Consider the following 21,772-nt stretch of genomic DNA (forward strand, 5'->3'; position numbering starts at 1 on the left):
TTCCTCATCTCGAGCAGCCTGTTATCCGTTTTGATTGATTGGAACACATTGGGTGCATGTATAATCATTAGCTCATCTATGCTATTTTAAACCTGACATCCTAAATACATCCAATACATTTTTTAAAGTTGTTTAACCTAAACAGAAGCTCTAACTTACCATTGACAATAACATGCTAATCTCTGTTAAATTAGACATCACCACATCTGCTTTGACTCAGTGTCAAACACATCTGAATATTCAACATGTTTGTAGACAGAAAAGATATAGATTTATCAGATTGCTATTGACACATCTCGCACTTACTTTAGACCTCACAGCCTGCTCTTGGATGTGTAGAAAATAAAAATCACATTTCTATTTACCAAACCAGACAGTGTGTTAATGTTTATGTTTGAAACCACATGGTATTCATCAGTTATACAGTTACCAATGAGTTGAAATACTCAAATACTTCCCCCCTGTGACTGTGTTCGAATCCGAGTCTCCTGCATGCCACAAGACTGCAATAGCCGCCGAGCTAAAGCCTAGCCATTAGCTAGCTTGGGGAGCTTACTCAAGTCTCCAGGTCTCAGACAAGGTGACTCATCAAGCAAGTGTGGTTCATGGAATCCCCTCCGTAACACATAGGCCTACCCATCCCAAATTAGAGACATGAAGACTTGCATAAGCTCCCTGAGCAAGCTAGTGCCTGGGCTTAAAGAGTGACTGTGTTTTTACATTTTTTAATTGAACCTTTATTTAAATAGGCAAGTCAGTTAAGAACAAATTCTTATTTACAATGACGGCCAACCCCGGCCAAACCCTTACCCGGAAGACGCTGGGCCAATTGTGCTCAGCCCTATGTGACTCCCAATCTCCGCCGGTTGTGATACAGCCTGGAATAGAACCTGGGTCTGTAGTGATGCCTCTTGCACTGAGATGCAGTGTCACTCTGTTGCTCATTAAACAAAAACTATTTCAGTCTTGGGGATGTGATTTGATGTGGCAGTTACTGATGTTTGTCTCCCATGACAAACCGTAGGAACAAAGCCAAAACTACCTGTAAAACTTGCGCTTTCACATATGAAAATCAGATATGCAGTTTCACATATGATACACTCTGCATGTTGAAATTTCACTTTCACATGTGGAATTACAATTTCACATCTGGTGGTGAAATAGTGTTATTTCCCCCAAATAGTCAGAAGGAATCTAAGATAACTCAAGGAATCTGTCATTCATTTTGAAGTTTTTACTGAGGAGGTTTTAGTCACCCAATTGTACATCTAGCAATGTGTTGTCTTATGTAAACAAAGTCCGATCCGCTGCACTGCTGTGCAGGTTTGTCTCATTGTCTGTGTGTTCTGCAGTAGGATTGGATAGAGAGCAATCAATGCAGCTGTGTATCCTGTGTTAGTGGGCAAGTGAGCATTGTCGAAATCAAAACCAGTTAGTAATGACAAACTCACATACAAGACTCAGTTTTGGACGAGACTGACTTTATCAAACATTTGATCCTATTTCCACTTTGTAGTACATTTTGACACTAGAATAAATGTTTCTGAATAATAAGGATGCCACATAGGCCGTTTTGGATCAGGTTGTTTATTGCCTTCAGTTGGGCTTTAATCTCAGCAGGCTAACACAGTAGACCACCTCCTTTACACATCTAATAAACAATACTATTATAGCCAGTGAAGCTTCAATCTGGAATCTGCATTAAGGGAAACAGCACCACTCTTCGCCCCACAGCCTTTGTTATTGTTTTTGTTTTGTTCATGAAATGGAGGGAAAACTGAAAAGAGGAGCGTCTGCACAGTGTGGTAAAAAAAAGTTTGATCACACAGTGATGTCTGAGGAGAAAAAAACAGTGTTTATGGTTTTGTAGTGACTTCTTTGTTATTGTACTATCCCAAACGGACATGGCAGTTTCACCAATTAAAGATGGAGTCTGCCTTAGGGGAAACAGCGTCCCTGTTCACCCCAGCGCCTTTGTTATGGTTTTTGTTTTGTTGACTAAACGGAGGTGAGGAGCTTCCAAACGGAGAGGAGGAGCTTCCAAACGGAAAGGAGGAGCTTCCAAATGGAGAGGAGGAGCTTCCAAACATAGAGGAGGAGCTTCCAAACGGAGAGGAGGAGCGTGGTAAAAAAACATCCTGTACATAATGTTCTGTTCTAACACGCGTACAGTTTTGTCTGGGGGGGAAAAAACAGTGTTTGTTGTTTGCAGTAACGTCTTTGTTGTTGTAATAGCCCAAACAGATGTGTCAGTTTCACCAGATTCCATCTTTAAGCTTTAGCATTAACTTGAGGACAAACTCAAATCTACAGGCCACAGGCAAGGTTATTTATCACCTCTGTTAAACAGTCATCCATTCCGTCATTAGACAAATCAATAAATTATTATTCAGCCACACGTCCCCATCGAGCCCTCTGGACCCATCTGACCGTCACAGAAACACCTGTGGGGAGGAACACCGGAGAGAACAATAAAGGCTTTCGGTCCTGAGGATGTGTAGAACAGAAACCTTATACCTCCTCCTTGTCTGCCTTATCTCGTCTCTCCTTTTGTCCTCCTTCTCATTCCTACTTCCATCCGCTCCGTTCTTCCCCCTCTTTTCACCCAATGGAAAACTTTTCTCCACATAACTGAGAAGTGGTGGTGCTCATACTCCTAGGATTGCCACAGAAGAAAAGTGGGGTGCCTCCCCCCCTCCCTCCAGAGTGAGTAAAAAAAAAGGACAAAACCAGAAATGTTCACTTGATACTCAGGGTGTCTTCTTGAAGACACTGGTAATGGGTTAAGGCTTCCCCCTTCTTAAGCATTCACGTGGACATAACAACTAAGCCTGTATAGTGGAGAAAAAAAGGGTAACAAATTAAACCATTTCAACTTTTCTTCCTGTGTTTTCTGATGGATGCAAAGTAGGCTCATTCTGTCTCACTTCTTTCGTAAGATTACACTGCAGTAATTCTAGTGGGTCAAGGTCAAAGACCTCAAGCTCAATTCCTTTAAGTTAACAGACCAAGATACATCAAAGCCTTGCTGTAGCCTTTAAATCAGAATGAGGAAATCCTTTGAACTCTCCTACAGTGACCTTGCTTACCACTCTCATTTCTCTGCAAAACCCGGAAAGAAATCATTTGGAGAGCTGAGAACACACAACACGTTCAGTTACGGGGAGGGTGCTTTACGGGTCGTCACCTCAGATGCAAAAGTTTAGACAAGAGCTTTGTTTGAAGCAAAGAATTGTGGCCTTGGAAAAGCAATTTATTTAATGTTAATTGAGGCAGAATGGTTTTTGCAGCTTGGAGGATACAAGAACACACAATCACGACATGTCAATTGGTAAAAACAGACCAGATATTGTGCGCCAAATTAAATATCCTCCATGCAAATTTCCTCTATAGAAGGAGGAAGTCCTATGCCTGTCAGACGATACTTGTATGTATATTTAATATTTTGGAAACAATTGTCTGACTACAATACAGCTGCCTTGAACACCTTCAGGATAGCAGTTGTGGGTTCAAATACTATTTTTTCCCCCAAATACTTTAAGACTTTGATTTGGTCGGGTTTTGCTCTTTTGGGATGATTCCATTGGTTTCACTGCGCAAGACAAACAAAATCAAGCGTTGATAAAGTATTTGAAGGAAAACCAGTTCTGCAGGATAGCGCTGTGCCGCTGACGAGAGTCTGAAGGCTTGAAAAGTCAGCAGCCATCCCCATCACAACACCTTCCACCCAGGCTAGCCTGTCAGGCCGAGGGAATCAATCCGCTCCTCAACCTAGGAATGGGCTGTGGAACCTGGGGGAGCCGGCCGACTTCAGCCACCCCCAGTGGAGAGACCCAGACAGCATGTCACAGTCATTTTGTCTAGTCTACATCGGGCATCAATAAGCATCAGAGCCACTCTAATAACCAGTGGGTTGCCGGTGGGCTGCTGAAGGGTTGTCATGACGTTTGGTGCATCAAGGATGGGGGTCCATTACCCACAACCCCATAAAACAAAATTGATAGAAAGTTCAGCACATTGTATGTGTTATCAATTTGGTTTTATTTAACTTTTATGTAATCAACAGCAACACAAGTTCAAGTGGTCTTCATGAATCTATAAAAAGGTGTAATTTAGTTTCCGCCTCCCAGAAACGAATCTCCCAAGATATTGATGTCAGTGTTGTGTGAGTTACAATATTATCGCAACAACTTGAAAACAAGATATTGATTTATTGGAAGCCACTAATTGTCTCTGACTGGGTGACAGACTTTCCTAAAGAGTGTGTTTTAGAGGTTGGTGTGTTTTTGTATGTGTGTGTGCACACGCATGCGAGCTAGAGAGTGAAAAAGAGCAATGTGAGGGCCTCCCGGGTGGCGCAGTGGTTAAGGGCGGCGCTGTACTGCCAGCTGTGCCACCAGAGACTCTGGGTTCGCGCCCAGGCTCTGTCGCAACCGTCCGCGACCGGGAGATCCGTGGGGCCTCACACAATTGGCCTAGCGTCGTCCGGGTTAGGGAGGGCTTGGCCGGTAGATATCCTTGTCTTATCGCGCACCAGCGACTCCTGTGGAAGAGAAGTATGTGTGGTCATTCATAACAGAGAAGCTCTTCCCTTCTGAAAGAGAAGAGAAGTATGTGTGGTCATTCATAACAGAGAAGCTCTTCCCTTCTGAAAGAGAAGAGAAGTATGTGTGGTCATTCATAACAGAGAAGCTCTTCCCTTCTGAAAGAGAAGAGAAGTATGTGTGGTCATTCATAACAGAGAAGCTCTTCCCTTCTGAAAGAGAAGAGAAGTATTATTCATAACAGAGAAGCTCTTCCCTACTGAAAATGTTTTTTCTCTGGGAAAGGGTGCCTGTCTGGCCCCTCTGGGCTACGGCATTCTACGGCTAAGTCTTGGGATGAGTTGATGAGTTTGAAATACAATACAATCAATATGTAGGCTATTTTATGTTTAATTTCTTTAAACTTTAGTCAACCAGGTTAATCTCATTGAGATAAAGATATGTTTTATCTCAATGAGACTAATCTGGTTAAATAAAGGTTAAATAAATAAAAATGAATAAAATGGCCTACATATTGATTGTATTGCATTTCAAAATGCATCAACACATCCCAAGACTTAGCTGTAGAATGCCGTACAGTGCAGTCTAATGTTACCGTATTTCTAGAAGCGTCAATAAAAAAACATCAACATCTGTAAACCAATTAAAACCCTAAAATAGTATTTTGTCTTTTGTCTTATGTCTTCCTCTCTCCTCTTCTCCACAACGTTACATCTTCCTCTGAGACCTCATAAGTCTCATCACTGTTCAAGCCAGAGTATGGAGGCTACAGATTTATCACTAGACACCACCCAGGCACCAATGTAATTGCAGGGTTGTTTATTTCCTATTGAATAAACATTTATGGGTGGAAAAAGCAATTCCCCCCCACCTGCGACCTCTTAAGACCCACAGGGCCTGTGTCGGACAATACCGCAGTTATAAATAATCCCTTGCTCTCCTGGAAGCAGAAATTGATGGAACTGTTGCCTACTTGGTATATTTAAACTTGAATCATTTTTATTATTATTGTATTATAAAAAGTATTACACTTTTAAAATCCACCACTTGTTTGTATAATTGGAGAAGGTTAAAACTGCAGCGCTATGGCAGTGTGTGCCGCATTGGACCTTTTCTTGAAGCTATAACGTTGACATAATTGAGATAAGTCTCAACACATAGCCGTTGTTACCAACAGATTTGAAGTAAGACTACACAACAAAGCTCGTCAACACACCGTGAGCTTCATTCAACGGTCCATGTGATGGCTAGCTAACGTATATAGGAAGATTTGAGAACAGACCTTCAAATAACCTACTGTTCTTCTTCTGTCCTTTCCTCTGACATTGAGGGGTGGAAAACATGCCAGTCAAACGGTTAGGTGTAGCCTAGGGCCTAGCGGTTTAAAGGGGAGCTTGTTGTTTTCACCCATACACCTGCATACATCTGCAGTAGTAAGCCACTGGGACACGTTGCCTGTAAACACACTGGAGATACAGGTGAAGAGGAAGAGAAAGAGAAAGCACCAAGGACGGTTGGTGAGAGGGAGGGATCATGGGAGGATAGGAGATGAAAGAAGGGCATATAGAGAGAAAGAAAGACAGACAGAGAGACAGGGGCAGCGACATACATCCAAAGAGCATGCATGCCTGGTCGCAGTATCTGTTCAGCTTTTACATTCTACTCCTTGCCACTCCTGTTGTTTTCCAAAGGAGTGGAATGTTAGCTAAAAAGACTGGTACAGGGAGTGGAATGTTAGCTACAAAGACTGGTACAGGGAGTGGAATGTTAGCTAAAAAGACTGGTACAAGGAGTGGAATGTTAGCTAAAAAGACTGGTACAGGGAGTGGAATGTTAGCTACAAAGACTGGTACAGGGAGTGGAATGTTAGCTACAAAGACTGGTACAGGGAGTGGAATGTTAGCTACAAAGACTGGTACAGGGAGTGGAATGTTAGCTAAAAAGACTGGTACAGGGAGTTGAATGTTAGCTACAAAGACTGGTACAGGGAGTGGAATGTTAGCTACAAAGACTGGTACAAGGAGTGGAATGTTAGCTACAAAGACTGGTACAAGGAGTGGAATGTTAGCTACAAAGACTGGTACAGGGAGTGGAATGTTAGCTACAAAGACTGGTACAAGGAGTGGAATGTTAGCTACAAAGACTGGTACAAGGAGTGGAATGTTAGCTACAAAGACTGGTACAGGGAGTGGAATGTTAGCTACAAAGACTGGTACAGGGAGTGGAATGTTAGCTACAAAGACTGGTACAAGGAGTGGAATGTTAGCTACAAAGACTGGTACAAGGAGTGGAATGTTAGCTACAAAGACTGGTACAAGGAGTGGCATGTTAGCTACAAAGACTGGTACAAGGAGTGGAATGTTAGCTACAAAGACTGGTACAAGGAGTGGAATGTTAGCTACAAAGACTGGTACAGGGAGTGGAATGTTAGCTACAAAGACTGGTACAGGGAGTGGAATGTTAGCTAAAAAGACTGGTACAGGGAGTGGAATGTTAGCTAAAAAGACTGGTACAAGGAGTGGAATGTTAGCTACAAAGACTGGTACAAGGAGTGGAATGTTAGCTACAAAGACTGGTACAGGGAGTGGAATGTTAGCTACAAAGACTGGTACAGGGAGTGGAATGTTAGCTAAAAAGACTGGTACAGGGAGTGGAATGTTAGCTACAAAGACTGGTACAAGGAGTGGAATGTTAGCTACAAAGACTGGTACAGGGAGTGGAATGTTAGCTACAAAGACTGGTACAGGGAGTGGAATGTTAGCTACAAAGACTGGTACAGGGAGTGGAATGTTAGCTACAAAGACTGGTACAGGGAGTGGAATGTTAGCTACAAAGACTGGTACAGGGAGTGGAATGTTAGTTACAAAGACTGGTACAGGGAGTGGAATGTTAGCTACAAAGACTGGTACTCGGACGACATCCATAGTGATCGAACCAATTGTATTTTTGTCATTTTATTAAAACAATAACACTGAAATGAAACATTTTGAACACATGTCCAGATGGTACACATTAGCAATAATGCTATGGTATTATTTAAAATAATTAGCATAAGTAACAGCAACTTCTTTTACATTTACTTGACCACGGTGTAATCCCAGAGTAGAGTACACAGATAATAACTTACTGTATAAATCTTGAACCTGTCATACATGACTGTAAGACAGTCCGTGTGGATTGTGTGCTCATTGAAATCAATACAGTTAAAGCGAATCCATAAAATACTGCATGTGTGTACAGCAGATTAATCATTGAGTCGCTGTCTGATGAAAACTCCATTTTTGCCATTTACATTTTTTTTTTTAATTGAAAGCAGTAACTCCCTTCAATGTACTCTGAACATTTAATGACTCTAGGACCAAGAAAATGTATTCAAAATGGCTCCTGAAGTTCCAGAATTGTATGTTCAATAATGGGACAATATGGTAATTTCTTCCATTTCCTGAAGAAAGGTGTTTTGGAGATGAGTGCTTTCCATCAGCCAGCGACGACTATGCTGTTGTACGCAGATTGTTCAGTAGGGCATGCAAGGGAAACCATTTCAAAAGGTGAAATTAACATCTGTGTATCTTACTGGACATTAGTCTAGGAGGTAGTCCCTCCCTGTTTCAGTCCGTTTTATTCTGTATGGTGCCTAAAGAACATGACCTCAGGTAAGGTCAAGCACAATGAAGTTGCACCAGTGCTTCAATCTCCAATAAAAGGTCAAGGGGATCCATTAATCACAAATAAACGCATTAAAATAACCAAAACACTTGGAACAACTACCCAAGTTTATAACAATAATACCCAACAAATAACAATAATTCATCAATAATATGAATAGGATCCTCAGTTATAACATTATGCCATAGATACAATGAGTACTGTACGCCAGATTCATATATTTGATTGACATCATCATTATCATCATTCTCTCTGTTCGGGGACAGTGTTCTTTTTCCACAGTGCAGGTTTCCTCTAATACCATTTCATTGGTCATCCCAGCTTGAACTAACTTTGTCCAGAGCAGAAACCATCCATGAGTCCACAGGTGGGAATTATGAGCCTTTGGGACTTGTTACAGGTGATCATAGTGACAAATGGACAAGGGTCATAGACAGTGTGTGTAGTACGGTCCCGTCATGGCCTTACCTGCATAGTGATGAAGGCCCAGTACATACCTACATACAGAAAGTTCCAAGCTCACAAAGATGACAATCCATTTCAATTCACAACATTTCTGATGAAATCAAATGATCCAGTTCATATAAAGTGAAGGGAATACTCAGGTTCATTTTCTAGGGCATTTTAATCTAGGGCAAGTTTCTACCCATTCACAGTCTAAAAAATAGTATTTCCTTATAGTATATGTAAGGAATCTATAAAGTACATGGAAGAATGTGCTCTTGCTGGTTCCATGACACCAAGCTGGTGCAATGCACAGGCGGTTGGTGGCACCTTCATTGAGGAGGACGGGCTTGTGGTAATGGCTGGAGCGGAATCAGTGGAATGGTATAAAATACATTGAACACAAGGTTTCCATGTGTTTGATGTCATTCCATTGGCTCCGTTCCAGCCCTTATTATGAGCCGTCCTCCCCCCAGCCCCTTCCAGTGCTGCAATGCGCTGTAAATGTCTGTAGTTTATACTGACAAATATGGAGAGGTGTCATCGCAGAAATCGTTCAGTGTAGTGTCAGAACAGGAAGTGTTCTTTGAAGTCCCATGTACCTCTTCTTCCTGTATCGTCCGAAACATGTCATTGGTCAAGAGCTACATGGGTTGACAGTGGGAGGGCTCCCAATGATGGATTGTTTGTCGTGATGGAGAGGGAGGTGGCTTGGCTCATCAAAGCATAGACTAACCAGTCAGGGCTTATCAAAGTGTAGACTCACCAATCAGGGCTCATCAAAGCGTAGACAGACCAATCAGGGATTATCAAAGCGTAGACTGACCAATCAGGCCTCATCATAGCGTAGACTGACCTATCAGGCCTCATCATAGCGTAGACTGAACAATCACTGGGCTCTCTAAGGGCAGAAGCTCCGTCGTCATGTTGGCACAAGTCTCAATTTGAACACACTGCAAAGACAGCAAGAGATACATTTAGACATTACAAACAATGACCAGCACACTCTATCAGGGACTCCTTGGCTGGACAAAGCTTATGTCATACACTCCCCCATCCCCCTTTGCCCCCCGTCCGTCCATCCGTCCCCCCATCCGTCCGTCTGCCCCCCCGCCCATTCCCCCGTCAGCCACAATTTGTTTTTAATCTTCAAACTATAAAAGAGATGATAAATCTCTTTTAAGATATAATAGAAAAGAGGACTTCTCTTTGAGCATCTTCTGTCTGATATGTCACACAGAGCTGCTGTTTGTTATGTATTATGTTATGTACATTATGGCATCATAGAAACACATTCACACTAACAGGGAGTACTAGACACAGACACAAGTCACACCAAGGAGATCACCAGAAATCTATTCACACACAAACAAGTGAACTTTTCTGTTTTATTAGTCTTATGTACGGACACACATGGTGTACATCATCCAACAAAATGCTTACTAGCAGGATCCTTCTTGACAACGCAACAACAGTAAGACATCATAAAAGATAAGAATTCAAATATAAAGTAAATGGCTCAGTACAATAGAATTTTTATTTTTGCATAAGTATAATATATGAAGGCACAGTTTATAGTCCAATATTTACACGTGTTTTGGGGAAGGGGCGATTGGTGGGAAAGTGTATAAATTGTGCAGTATTTAACAATGATAATAAGAGTCTGGTAGCAGCAGTTGTGATGTGTGTAGCATAAATGTGTGTGATTGTGTGTGCGTGTGTGTGTGTGTGGAAGACTGCATATCTGTGAGTTGTGTGAGTGATTAAGTGAGTGCATATGTGCCAAGGTGTGCAGAGTCAGTGGAGGTGGTCAGACCAGTTCAGCAGTCTGAGGGCTTGTAGATAGAAACTGTGTCTGAGTCTGTAGCTATCAGACCTCATGCTCCGATACCATCTGCCCGACGTTAAAGGAGTGACTGGGGTGTGTGGGTTCCTTGATGATGCTACTGCTCGCCCCCAGGCAACGTTTTGATTAGATGTCCTGGATGGGTGGGAACATGGTCCCAGTGATGTACTGGGCCTTCTTCACCAACAGCTGGAGGACCTTGCAGTCGTGGATGAAGCAATTCCCATGCCAGGCCGTGATGCAACAGGTCAGCAGTACTATTTGGAATTTCTTCAGCCGCCTTACGAAGTAGAGACGGTGTTGTGGTGGTGTTGTTGGTCCATGTCATGTCCTTGGTGATGTGGACAGCGAGGAACATGACTCTACTGTAGTCCCATTGATGTGGATCAGGCATGTTCCCCCCTCTGATTCCTGAAGTCAACAATCAACTCCTTTGTTTTGCTGATGTTGAGGAAAGGCTGTTGTCCTGGCATCACAATGCCAGTTCACTTACTTCCTCCCTATAGGCTGATTCGCCATTGTTGGTTAATAGACCTACAGCAGAGGACTCAGGACACACCCCTGGGGGGCCCTTGTGTTAAGAGTCAGTGTGCTGGAGATTGGCTTGTCAATCCTGACAGCTTGTCGTCTGCCCTTCAGGATGTCCAGGATCCAGTTGCAGAGGTGGTGTCCAGACCCAAGTCTCTGAGCTTGGTGTTGAATCAAATCCAGTGAAAATGTATTTGCCACATGCATTGTAAACAACAGGTGTAGACTAACAGTGAAATGATGACTTACGGCCCCTTCCCAACAATGCTGGGAGAAAAAAAGATAAATAGGAACACGAGGAATAAATACACAATGAGTAACGATAACTTGGCTATATACACAGGGTACCAGAACCAAGTCGATGTACAGGGGTACAAGGTAATTGAAGTAGATGTGTACATATTTCTAGGGATAAAATGACTATGCAACAGGATAGATAATAAACAATTAAAGCAATGTAAATGCAAGAGTTAGTGCTAAAAAGGGTCAATGCAGAAAGTTATAGTTAACCAATAGCTACCCGGACTAACTATTTAGTAGTCTTATGGCTTGGGGGTAGAAGCTGTTAAGGGTCCTTTTGGTACCAGACTTGGTGCATCAGTATCGCTTCCCATGTGGTAGCAGAGAGAACAGTCTATGACTTGGGTGGCTGGAGTCCTTGACCATTTTTAAGGCCTTCTTCTGACACTGCCTGCTATAGAGGTCCTGGATGGCAGGGAGTTTGGTCCCAGTGATGTACCCTCTGCAGTGCCTTGCGGTCGGATGCCAAATAGTTGCCATAATAAGTGGGGGTGCAGCCAGTTAAGATGCTCTCAGTGCTGCAGCTGTAGAACTTTCTAAGGGCCCATGGTCAAATCTTTTCAGCCTCCTGAGGGGGAAGAAGCATTGTCGTGCCTTCTTCGTGACTGTGTTGGTGTGTGTGGACAATGATAATTCTTTAGTGATGTGGACACCGAGGAACTTGAAGCTCTCGACCCACTCTGCAACAGCCCCATCGATGTGGATTGGGGAATGCTAGGCTCTCTAGGTCCGGTAGTACACGATCAGGTCCTTCGTCTTGCTAATGTATAGAGGTTATTGTCCTGGCACAACACTGACAGGCCACTGAACTCCACCCTATAGACTGTCTCATCATTGTTGGTTATTAGGCAAACCATTGTTGTGTCTTCAGCAAACTGAATGATGGTGTTGGAGTTGTGTGCGGCCACACAGTCATGGGTGAACAGGAAGTACCGGAGGGGACTAAGCATGCACCCCTGAGGGGCCCCCATGTTAAGGGTCAGCGTGGAGGATGTGTTGTTGCGAATTGGACTGGGTCCAGGGTGTTTGAAATTATGGTCTTTGCCATGACCAGCCTTTTAAAGCATTTCATGGCTATCAATGTAAGTGCTACTGGGCGATAGTCATCTAGACAGGTTACCTTGGCCTTCCTGGGCACAGGGACTATAGTAGTCTGCTTGAAACATGTAGGTATTACAGACTGGGTCAGGGAAAGGTTGAAAATGTCAGTGAAGACACTTGCAAGCTGGCCAGTGGATGCTCTAAGTACGCATTCTGGTAATCCGTCTGGCCCCGCGGCCTTGTGAATGTTAACGTGCTTAAAGGACTTACTCACATCTACTATGAAGAGGGATATCACACAGTCATCCGGAACTGCTGGTGCTCTCATGCATGGCTCAGTGTTGCTTGGCTTGAAATGAGCATAGAAGGAATTTAGCTCGTCTGGTAGGCTCACGTCACTAGGCAGCTTGTGGCTGGGTTTCCCTAATCGTTCATAGTTTGTAAGCCCTGCCACATCCAACAAGCATCAGAGCCAGCATAGTAGGATTCGATCTTAGTCCTGTATGGAAGATTTGAATGTTTGATGGCTCGTTGGAGGTCGTAGCAGGATTTTTTTTTAAGCGTCCGGATTAGTGTCCCGCTCCTTGAAAGTGGCAGATCTAGCCTTTAGCTCAGTTTGGATGTTGCCTGTAATCCACGGCTTCTGGTTGGCATATGTACGTATAGTTACTTTGGTGACAACGTTGTTAATGCACTTATTAACGAAGTTGGTGACTGATGTCGTAAACTCCTCAATGTTATCAAATGTGCCACCAAAACAGTCCTGTAGCTTAGTTAACATCCACTTCATCGGACCACTTCCGTATTGAGCACGTTACTGGTACTTACTTTTTGAGTTTTTGCTTGTAAGTAAGAATCAGGACGATAGAGTTATGGTTAGAGTTGACAAATGGAGGGCAATGGAGAGCTTTGTATGCATTTTTGTGTGTGGAGTAATGGTGATCTCGAGTTTTTTCGCATCTAGTTGCACAGCTGACATGCTGTTAAAAAGGAGGTAAGACAGATTGTAGTTTCCCTACATTCAAATCGCTGGTCGCTAGGAGCAAAGCCTCTGTGTCAGGATTTGGCCAGGGTTGTTCCGGGTTTTGGTCAGTAGATGTCCCCATTGTGCTTTTTGTCCCTATGTTTTTCCCTTGAATCCCATTATTATTTGCACCTGTGTCTCGTTTCCCCTGATTGTATTTAAACCCTTTGTTTCCCTCAGTTCTGTGCTCTGTGTTTGTATGTTAGCACCCTGCCCTAGTGTTCTGTGTGCTCTTGTCGATTCCGGGTGAAGTTCTTGTGGTATTCTTTTTTTTTGTTTTTGTTTATTTTTGGTGAGTTTCTTTTGAGGTCTTTTTGTGTTTTTCCTACCACCTTTTGGATTTGCCATTTTTTGTATTTTAGGATTTTTTCTTTATTAAATACACCGTCTTAAGTACTGCTGTGTCTGCCTCATCTTCTGGGTTCTGCTGTCTATTCGTGGCTCAGTTGGTTAAGTGACTGTTTCTCACTCCGGAGACCCAGGTTCGAAACCGGGTCCTGACAGAAACACAGAGCCAAAAATGAACCCAGAGGCAGCCAGTTCCCAGGACCTTTTTGCCACGCTGTCCCACCACCAGGAGACTGTCCAACGCCACGAAGCCGCCCTGGTTCAGCAAGAGGCCTTAATGGCTAGACATTCTCATCTTCTGTCGGAGATGCTGACTTCCATTAAGCAAATATCTGATCGACTTACCCCGGCAACAGTTTCCGTCCCAGTACCTCAGGTTCACGTACCCATGGCAGTTAACCCCCTGGCTGAACCTCGTCTTCCACCTCCCCAACGGTTCTCAGGTGATCCAAGTGCTTGTAAAGGCTTTCTCACTCAATGTTCTCTCTCCTTTGAGCTGCAACCCTCGTCGTTTCCCACCGACCGGTCTAAGATCGCATATATCATTACCCTGCTGTCGGAAAAAGCCCTGGCCTGGGCTACTGCTGTGTGGGATGCCCATAGTTCCTGCTGTGCCAGCTACTCTGCCTTTGCTGAGGAATTCAAACGAGTGTTTCAAGGCCCAAGCAGTGGTTCTGACTCAGCCAAACAGCTCCTGACTCTCCATCAAGGTTGGCGCAGCGTGACGGACTATGCCATCCAGTTCCGCACGGTGGCAGCAGCGAGTGGTTGGAACAACGAGGCGCTCACGGTGTGCTTTCTGAAAGGCCTTTCCGACACTATCCAAGATGAACTGGCCACTCGGGAACCACCGGACAATCTCGAGTCCCTGATCAAGTTGGCCTCACGCATTGACCAGCGTCTGAGAGAGAGAGAACTCAACCGTAGACCTCTAGCCCCTATCAGTCCCAGCTCCGAGTCCCCACCTTTATCATCGCTGGCTCCACCGGAACCCATGCAGATTGGACGCATCTCCCAGGCTGAGAGAGACCGCCGGATGAGGGAGCGACGCTGTCTATATTGCGGCAAACCGGGCCATTTCCGTTCCACGTGTCCCGGGCTCCAGGGAAACGCTCTGTCCCGTACAGACCGGGGGAACTGTAACGGGAAACATAACCTCCTCCCATCCGTCCAACTCCCGTCTGCTCATTCCAGTCACCCTCTCCTGGGACAACCACAAGCTTCACCTTCAAGCCTTGGTAGACTCTGGAGCCGCAGGTAACTTCATGGATGGTGTCTGGGCGAAGGAGAATGGCGTTCCCTCTGAACCTCTAAGTGACCCCATGAGGGTTACTACATTGGATGGAAGCCCTTTGGGATCTGGACTTGTCACTCATGTCACTACCTCCTTGAGACTTTCAGTTTCACAACACCAGGAATTGATGAACTTTCATTTGATCTCCTGTTCCGAGTTCCCTCTCGTCCTTGGATACCCCTGGCTTCACAGCCATAACCCTCACATCGACTGGTCTGTGGGCACTATCAAGCAGTGGGGTCCTACGTGCCAAGCTACTTGTATTTTCCAGAATTCCCCGAGTTCTACTCCCGAGTCTTTAGAATCCATCGACCTGACCCGAGTTCCCGAGTGTTACCATGACCTCAAACTGGTGTTTAGCAAACAGAGGGCCACCATGCTACCACCCCATAGATCTTACGATTGCCCCATCGACCTGTTTCCGGGCACTTGCCCCCCAGGGGTCGGATCTTTTCCCTATCTCCACCCGAACGAGCTGCTATGGATACCTACATCAAGGACTCTCTGGAAGCAGGCCTCATGCGTCCATCAACCTCCCCGGCGGGAGCAGGGTTTTTCTTTGTGGCCAAGAAAGATGGTGGATTACGTCCTTGCATCGACTACCGGGGACTCAATGACATAACCGTCCGTAACCGTTACGCGCTACCCCTTATGGCCACAGCCTTCGAGCTGCTCCAGGAAGCAGTTGTTTTCACTAAGCTTGACCTGCGGAACGCATACCATCTTGTGCGGATCAGACCTGGTGACGAGTGGAAGACCGCTTTCAACACGCCTACTGGTCACTATGAATACTTGGTGATGCCCTTCGGCCTGACCAACGCCCCAGCGGTGTTCCAAGCGCTCATAAACGATGTGCTTAGGGATATGCTTAACATATTTGTGTTCGTTTACTTGGATGACATCCTCATCTTTTCGAGCTCCCTTCAAGAACACACTAAGCATGTCAGACAAGTACTCAAACGCCTCCTGGACAGCCATCTGTACGTTAAGCCGGAAAAATGTGAATTCCATTCATCCCGAGTACAATTCCTGGGATTTGTAGTGGAACCCGGTCGAGTCCAAATGGACCCTAGGAAGGTAGGGGCGGTAGCGGATTGGCCCACCCCCAAATCCGTTAAGGATGTTCAGCGTTTCCTGGGCTTCACAAACTTTTACCGCAAGTTCATCAAGAACTTCAGTTTGGTGGCAGCTCCTCTCTCAGCTTTAACCAAAGGTGGCAATGCAAGGTTTGTGTGGGGAAGAGAAGCTGAGACGGCCTTCCAAGGACTCAAGCAGCGCGTCCTCTCTGCTCCCATCCTGATACTACCGACTACGGATGAACCATTTGTGGTGGAGGTAGACGCATCAGAGGTTGGTGTTGGAGCTGTCCTGTCTCAGAGGGGTGAAGACAAGAAGCTTCATCCGTGCGCTTTCTTCTCACACCGGCTTACCCCGACTGAGAGGAACTACGATGTGGGGGATCGTGAACTCCTAGCGGTTAAGATGGCATTGAAGGAATGGAGACACTGGCTCGAGGGGCTTCTCACCCGTTTCAAGTGCTTACGGACCACAAAAATCTGGAGTATATCCAGCAGGCGAAGCGATTGAACTCTAGACAAGCTAGATGGTCTCTTTTCTTCAATCGATTCCAGTTTATCCTCACCTATCGGCCCGGGTCGAAGAATCTCAAACCGGATGCCCTGTCCCGAGTCTACGCTCCTGCCATTCGAGATGACACGGACATGCCTGTCCTTCCTGCTGCTAAGATTGTGGCTCCGATCTCGTGGCAAGTTGAGGATACCGTGAGACGTGCTCAAGCTAGCGAACCGGACCCTAAAGGAGGCCCTGCCAATCGGTTGTTTGTCCCCAAGGCAGTGAGGACTCAGGTCCTTCTGTGGGGGCACTCCTCTCGCCTCACCTGTCATCCGGGCGTAGGTCGCACCTTGGAGTTCATCCAGCGTAAGTTCTGGTGGCCTACCATAAGAGAAGACGTTGCCACTTTCGTCAATGCCTGCCCCGTGTGCTGCCAGGGCAAATCTTCTCACCTCCGCCCTCAAGGACTCCTTCACCCTTTACCTGTTCCCCACAGACCCTGGTCCCATATCTCATTGGACTTTATTACTGGACTTCCTCCATCCCATGGCAATACTACTATCCTAGTCATAATCGACAGGTTTTCAAAGGCGGCCAGGTTCGTCCCTCTGACTAAGTTACCTTCTGCCAAGGAAACGGCTGAGTTGGTAATTAATCATGTGTTCCGAGTCTTCGGCATTCCTCAAGATGTGGTTTCTGACAGAGGTCCCCAGTTCGCCTCAAGGTTTTGGAAGGCCTTCTGCCAACTCATGGGGGCTTCTGCCAGTCTATCTTCAGGGTACCATCCGGAGTCCAACGGCCAAACAGAGAGGATGAATCAAGAGCTGGAAACCACCCTCCGATGTATGACTCGTGACAACCCGTCCACATGGTCATCCTTTATTGTTTGGGCCGAATACGCGCACAACACCTTGCGCTCCTCCTCCACTGGTATGTCCCCGCACGAGTGTCAGTTTGGCTATGCTCCTCCATTGTTCCCGGACCAGGAGGCAGAAGTCAGAGTGCCTTCAGCCTTGAGGTTCGTCAGACGCTGTCGGCTTATGTGGAGGAAGACCCGTCTTAATCTGATGCGTTCCTCACAGAGGTATCAACAACAAGCCAACAGACGTCGCCGTCCCGGGCCTACCCTGCGCCCCGGCCAGAGAGTCTGGCTTTCCACAAGAGACTTACCTCTACGGGTGGAGTCTCGCAAGCTGTCCCAAAAATACATCGGTCCCTTCAAGGTTGCCAGGAGAGTTAACCCAGTTTCTTATCGCCTACACTTACCCAGATCCCTTAAGATTAATCCCACATTTCATGTGTCATTGATAAAACCTGTTGTTTTTTCTCCCCTTGTCCCGGCAGACAGACCTCCCCCTCCGCCTCGTGTCATTGGAGGCCAGCCGGCTTATACCGTCCACCGGATACTGGATTCCCGCCGGGTGCAGCGGTCCTGGCAGTATCTGGTGGACTGGGAAGGCTACGGTCCTGAGGAGCGCTCCTGGGTTCCTGCCAAAGACATCCTGGACCCTGACCTCATTCGTCAGTTCAGGGTCCTCCACCCTGAGAGAGCTGGTAGGAACGTCAGGAGCCGTTCCTAGGGGGGATTCTGTCAGGATTTGGCCAGGGTTGTTCCGGGTTTTGGTCAGTAGATGTCCCCATTGTGCTTTTTGTCCCTATGTTTTTCCCTTGAATCCCATTATTATTTGCACCTGTGTCTCGTTTCCCCTGATTGTATTTAAACCCTTTGTTTCCCTCAGTTCTGTGCTCTGTGTTTGTATGTTAGCACCCTGCCCTAGTGTTCTGTGTGCTCTTGTCGATTCCGGGTGAAGTTCTTGTGGTATTCTTTTTTTGTTTTTGTTTATTTTTGGTGAGTTTCTTTTGAGGTCTTTTTGTGTTTTTCCTACCACCTTTTGGATTTGCCATTTTTTGTATTTTAGGATTTTTTCTTTATTAAATACACCGTCTTAAGTACTGCTGTGTCTGCCTCATCTTCTGGGTTCTGCTGTCTATTCGTGGCTCAGTTGGTTAAGTGACTGTTTCTCACTCCGGAGACCCAGGTTCGAAACCGGGTCCTGACACTCTGGATGTGCATTTTCTTGTTGAGCCCGGTCTTAGTGCCAGCCTCGGTTTGTGGTGATAAATAGACATGTACGAAAAATATAATAATATGGTCTGCAGTTTATTATGAGGTATTCTAACTCAGGAAAGCAAAACCTCAAGACTTCCTTAACATTAGATAGTGTGCACCTGCTGATGTTAAGGAAGAGACACACACCTCTCCCCCCTTAACCCTACCCGCAGCTGCCGTTCGGTGCCTACAAAAGACAGCTAGATGTACACTACCGGTCAAAGGTTTTAGAACACCTAATCATTCAAGGGATTTTCTTTATTTTTTACTAAATTCTACATTATAGAATAATAGTGAAGACATCAAAACGATGAAATAACACAAATGGAGTCATGTAGTAACAAAAAAGTATTACATTTGACATTCTTCAAATAGCTACACTTTGCCTTCACACTTTGCCTTCATGACAGCTTTGCACACCTTGGCATTCTCTCAACCAACTTCACCTGGAATGCTTGTCCAACAGTCTTGAAGGAGTTTCCACATATGGCGAGCACTTGTTAGCTGCTTCTCCTTCACTCCACTGTCCGTGAGGCTGGTAACTTGTTTTTTTTGTGACTGAACTTGAAGAAACTTTCAAAGTTCTTAAAATGTTCCAGATTGACTGACCTTAGTGTCTTAAAGTAATGATGGACTGTCATTTCTCTTTGCTGTTTTGAGCTAAACTTGGTCTATTGGCAAATAGGGCAATCTTCTGTATAACCCCCTATCTTGTCACGACACATCTGATTGGCTAAAACGCATTTAGAAGGAAATAAATTCTACAAATTAACTTTTAAGAAGGCATACCTGTTAAATTAAATGCTTTCCAGGTGAGTACCTCATGAAGCTGGTTGAGAGAACGCCAAGAGTGTGCTAATCTGTCAACAAGGCAAAGAGTGTCTATTTGAAGAATCTCAAATATATAACGCTTTTTTTTACTACATAATTCCATATGTGGTATTTCATAGTTTTGATGTCTTCACTATTATTTTACAATGTAGAAAATAATCTAAATAAAGAAAACTTTAGACCGGTAGTGTATATTATCAGCCACGACTGAACAAGGACATGGATGACACCATGGCTGTACTAAATTCTACAGGTAATTCAGGTTACAAAAAAAGAAAGCATGTGGACTGTAAAAATACCTGAGCATTATGAAATGGATATGAACACACACGTACTCAATTACATGCTCGCTTACACATACAGACTTATACACTCACACACACCTGATCTCGCTCTCTTCTTTCACTCTCTCTTTCTCTCTCTTTTCTCTTCTCTTCTCTCCCTCTCTCTCTATTGTTGAGAACAGGTTTATAATTTAATGTGCTTATTGTTTATGTTTTTTATGTATTTTGTCGACAAGTTTATATATGTTTACTACAAGCAAGGGGAAGATATCAGAATAGTGGCATTGGCTCACAGGCAATGCCCTCGTTTGATATTCATCGCCAACGCCACTGGCTCCAGGTCATCTGTAAGTTTCTGCTTGGCTAAAGCCCCGCCTTATCTCAGCTCACTGGTCACCATAGCAGCACCCACCCGTAGTCCAGTACGTCCTTTGCCTCCTCTACCGCACTGGCCCTGAGGTGCGTGTCATCAGCCCGGTGCCACCTATACCGGTCCCACGCATCAGGCCTCCAGTGTGCCTCCACAGGCCAGAGCTTCCGGCGACGGTTCCCAGTCCGGAGCCTCCGGCGACTGTCCCCAGTCCGGAGCTTCCGGCGACGGTCCCCAGTCTGGAGCCTCTGGCGACCAATCCCCAGTCCGGAGCCTCTGGCGACTGTTCCCAGTCCAGAGCCTCCGGCGACGGTCCCCAGTCCAGAGCTTCCGGTGACAGTCCCCAGTCCAGAGCCTCCGGCGACAGTCCCCAGTCCGAGCCTTTGGCAACGGTTCCCAGTCCAGAGACTCCGGCGACGGTCCCCAGTCCGGAGCTTCCGGCGACGGTTCCCAGTCCGGAGCCTCCGGCGACGGTCCCCAGTCCGGAGCTTCCGGCGACGGTCCCCAGTCCGGGGTCTCCGACAACAATCCACGGTCCGGTTCCACAGAAGCGGAGGGATCAGTGTAGGGAGCGGGGACTGCATCCAGAACCGGAGCCGCCACCGAGGGTAGATGCCCACCCGGACCCTCCCCTGTAGGTTCAGGTTTGCGGCCGGGAATCCGCACCTTTGTGGGGGGGGGGGAGTACTGTCACGCCCTGACCTTAGATATCTCTGTTTTCTATATATTTTGGTTAGGTCAAGGTGTGACTAGGGTGGGTACGTTTGTATGTCTAGGGGTTTTGTATGTCTAGGGGTTTTGTATGTCTATGTTGGCCTGATATGGTACCCAATCAGAGACAGCTGTTTATCGTTGTCTCTGATTGGGGATCATATCTAGGCATGCCTTTTTTCCACTTTCTGGTGTCCACTTTCTTGTCTACAGTTAGGTGCCTGTGTGCACACTAGTAGCTTCACGTTTTGTTAAGTTGTTTGTTGTTTTGTTTTGGTGAGTTTCAGTTCATAAAAAATATGTGGAACTCTATTCACGCTGCGCCTGAGTCTCCTTCATACGATGAACGTAACAGGAACTCAAAAGGTGTGATATAAATTACCAAAAATGTAGATCTGAATGTGCAAATAGTCAGGAATGATTCGCAAGAAAGGTGGATCCTTTTGAATATCTCAATGGACCGTAAAGGTAATCACTCTACAAACTATCATCACCATGCCTCTAAGGAAATCACTAATATTATGGACACATTAGAAATAGTGGATATTTGGAGATGAAAAAAACCCGACCTAGTGAGATACTGTATACATGGAGGAGACTTAATCAAGCTAGTCGTCTTGACTACTTTCTTGTCTCTTTCTCTCTTGCAAAAAAGTTTTAATAGTAAACAGAATGAGATCAGATCATCATCTAATTGGCATTCACAAAACTCTTATATATTTTCCACGTGGAAGGGAATATTGGACATTTCATCAAAGTTTACGGGAGGACAACTTATTTTTAACTAAGACAAAATCATTTATAACTGAATTTTTCCAGTATAGTATAGGTTTAGCAAATCCCCTTATTGTTTGGGATA

At 45.3% G+C, this 21,772-nt stretch overlaps 1 protein-coding gene across 3 annotated transcripts in view; it reads right to left on the minus strand.

Annotated features, from left to right (window-relative positions):
- Window positions 1-7,467: 7,467 nt before the first annotated feature.
- LOC135529088 (somatostatin receptor type 5-like) overlaps window positions 7,468-21,772 on the minus strand; it is a 35,570-nt gene continuing 21,265 nt past the window's right edge. For 2 of the 3 annotated variants that reach the window (XM_064957993.1, XM_064957994.1), the window contains exon 4: window positions 7,468-9,607. In XM_064957993.1, coding sequence (XP_064814065.1) covers window positions 9,524-9,607 — 84 coding nt within the window. In that variant the 3' untranslated portion in view covers window positions 7,468-9,523. The remainder of the gene's footprint in view (window positions 9,608-21,772) is intronic. The other variant, XR_010453651.1, reaches the window with a different exon arrangement.

Source organism: Oncorhynchus masou, unplaced genomic scaffold, assembly GCF_036934945.1.
Source record: "Oncorhynchus masou masou isolate Uvic2021 unplaced genomic scaffold, UVic_Omas_1.1 unplaced_scaffold_1089, whole genome shotgun sequence".
In the NCBI taxonomy this organism is placed as follows: Eukaryota; Metazoa; Chordata; class Actinopteri; order Salmoniformes; family Salmonidae; genus Oncorhynchus; species Oncorhynchus masou.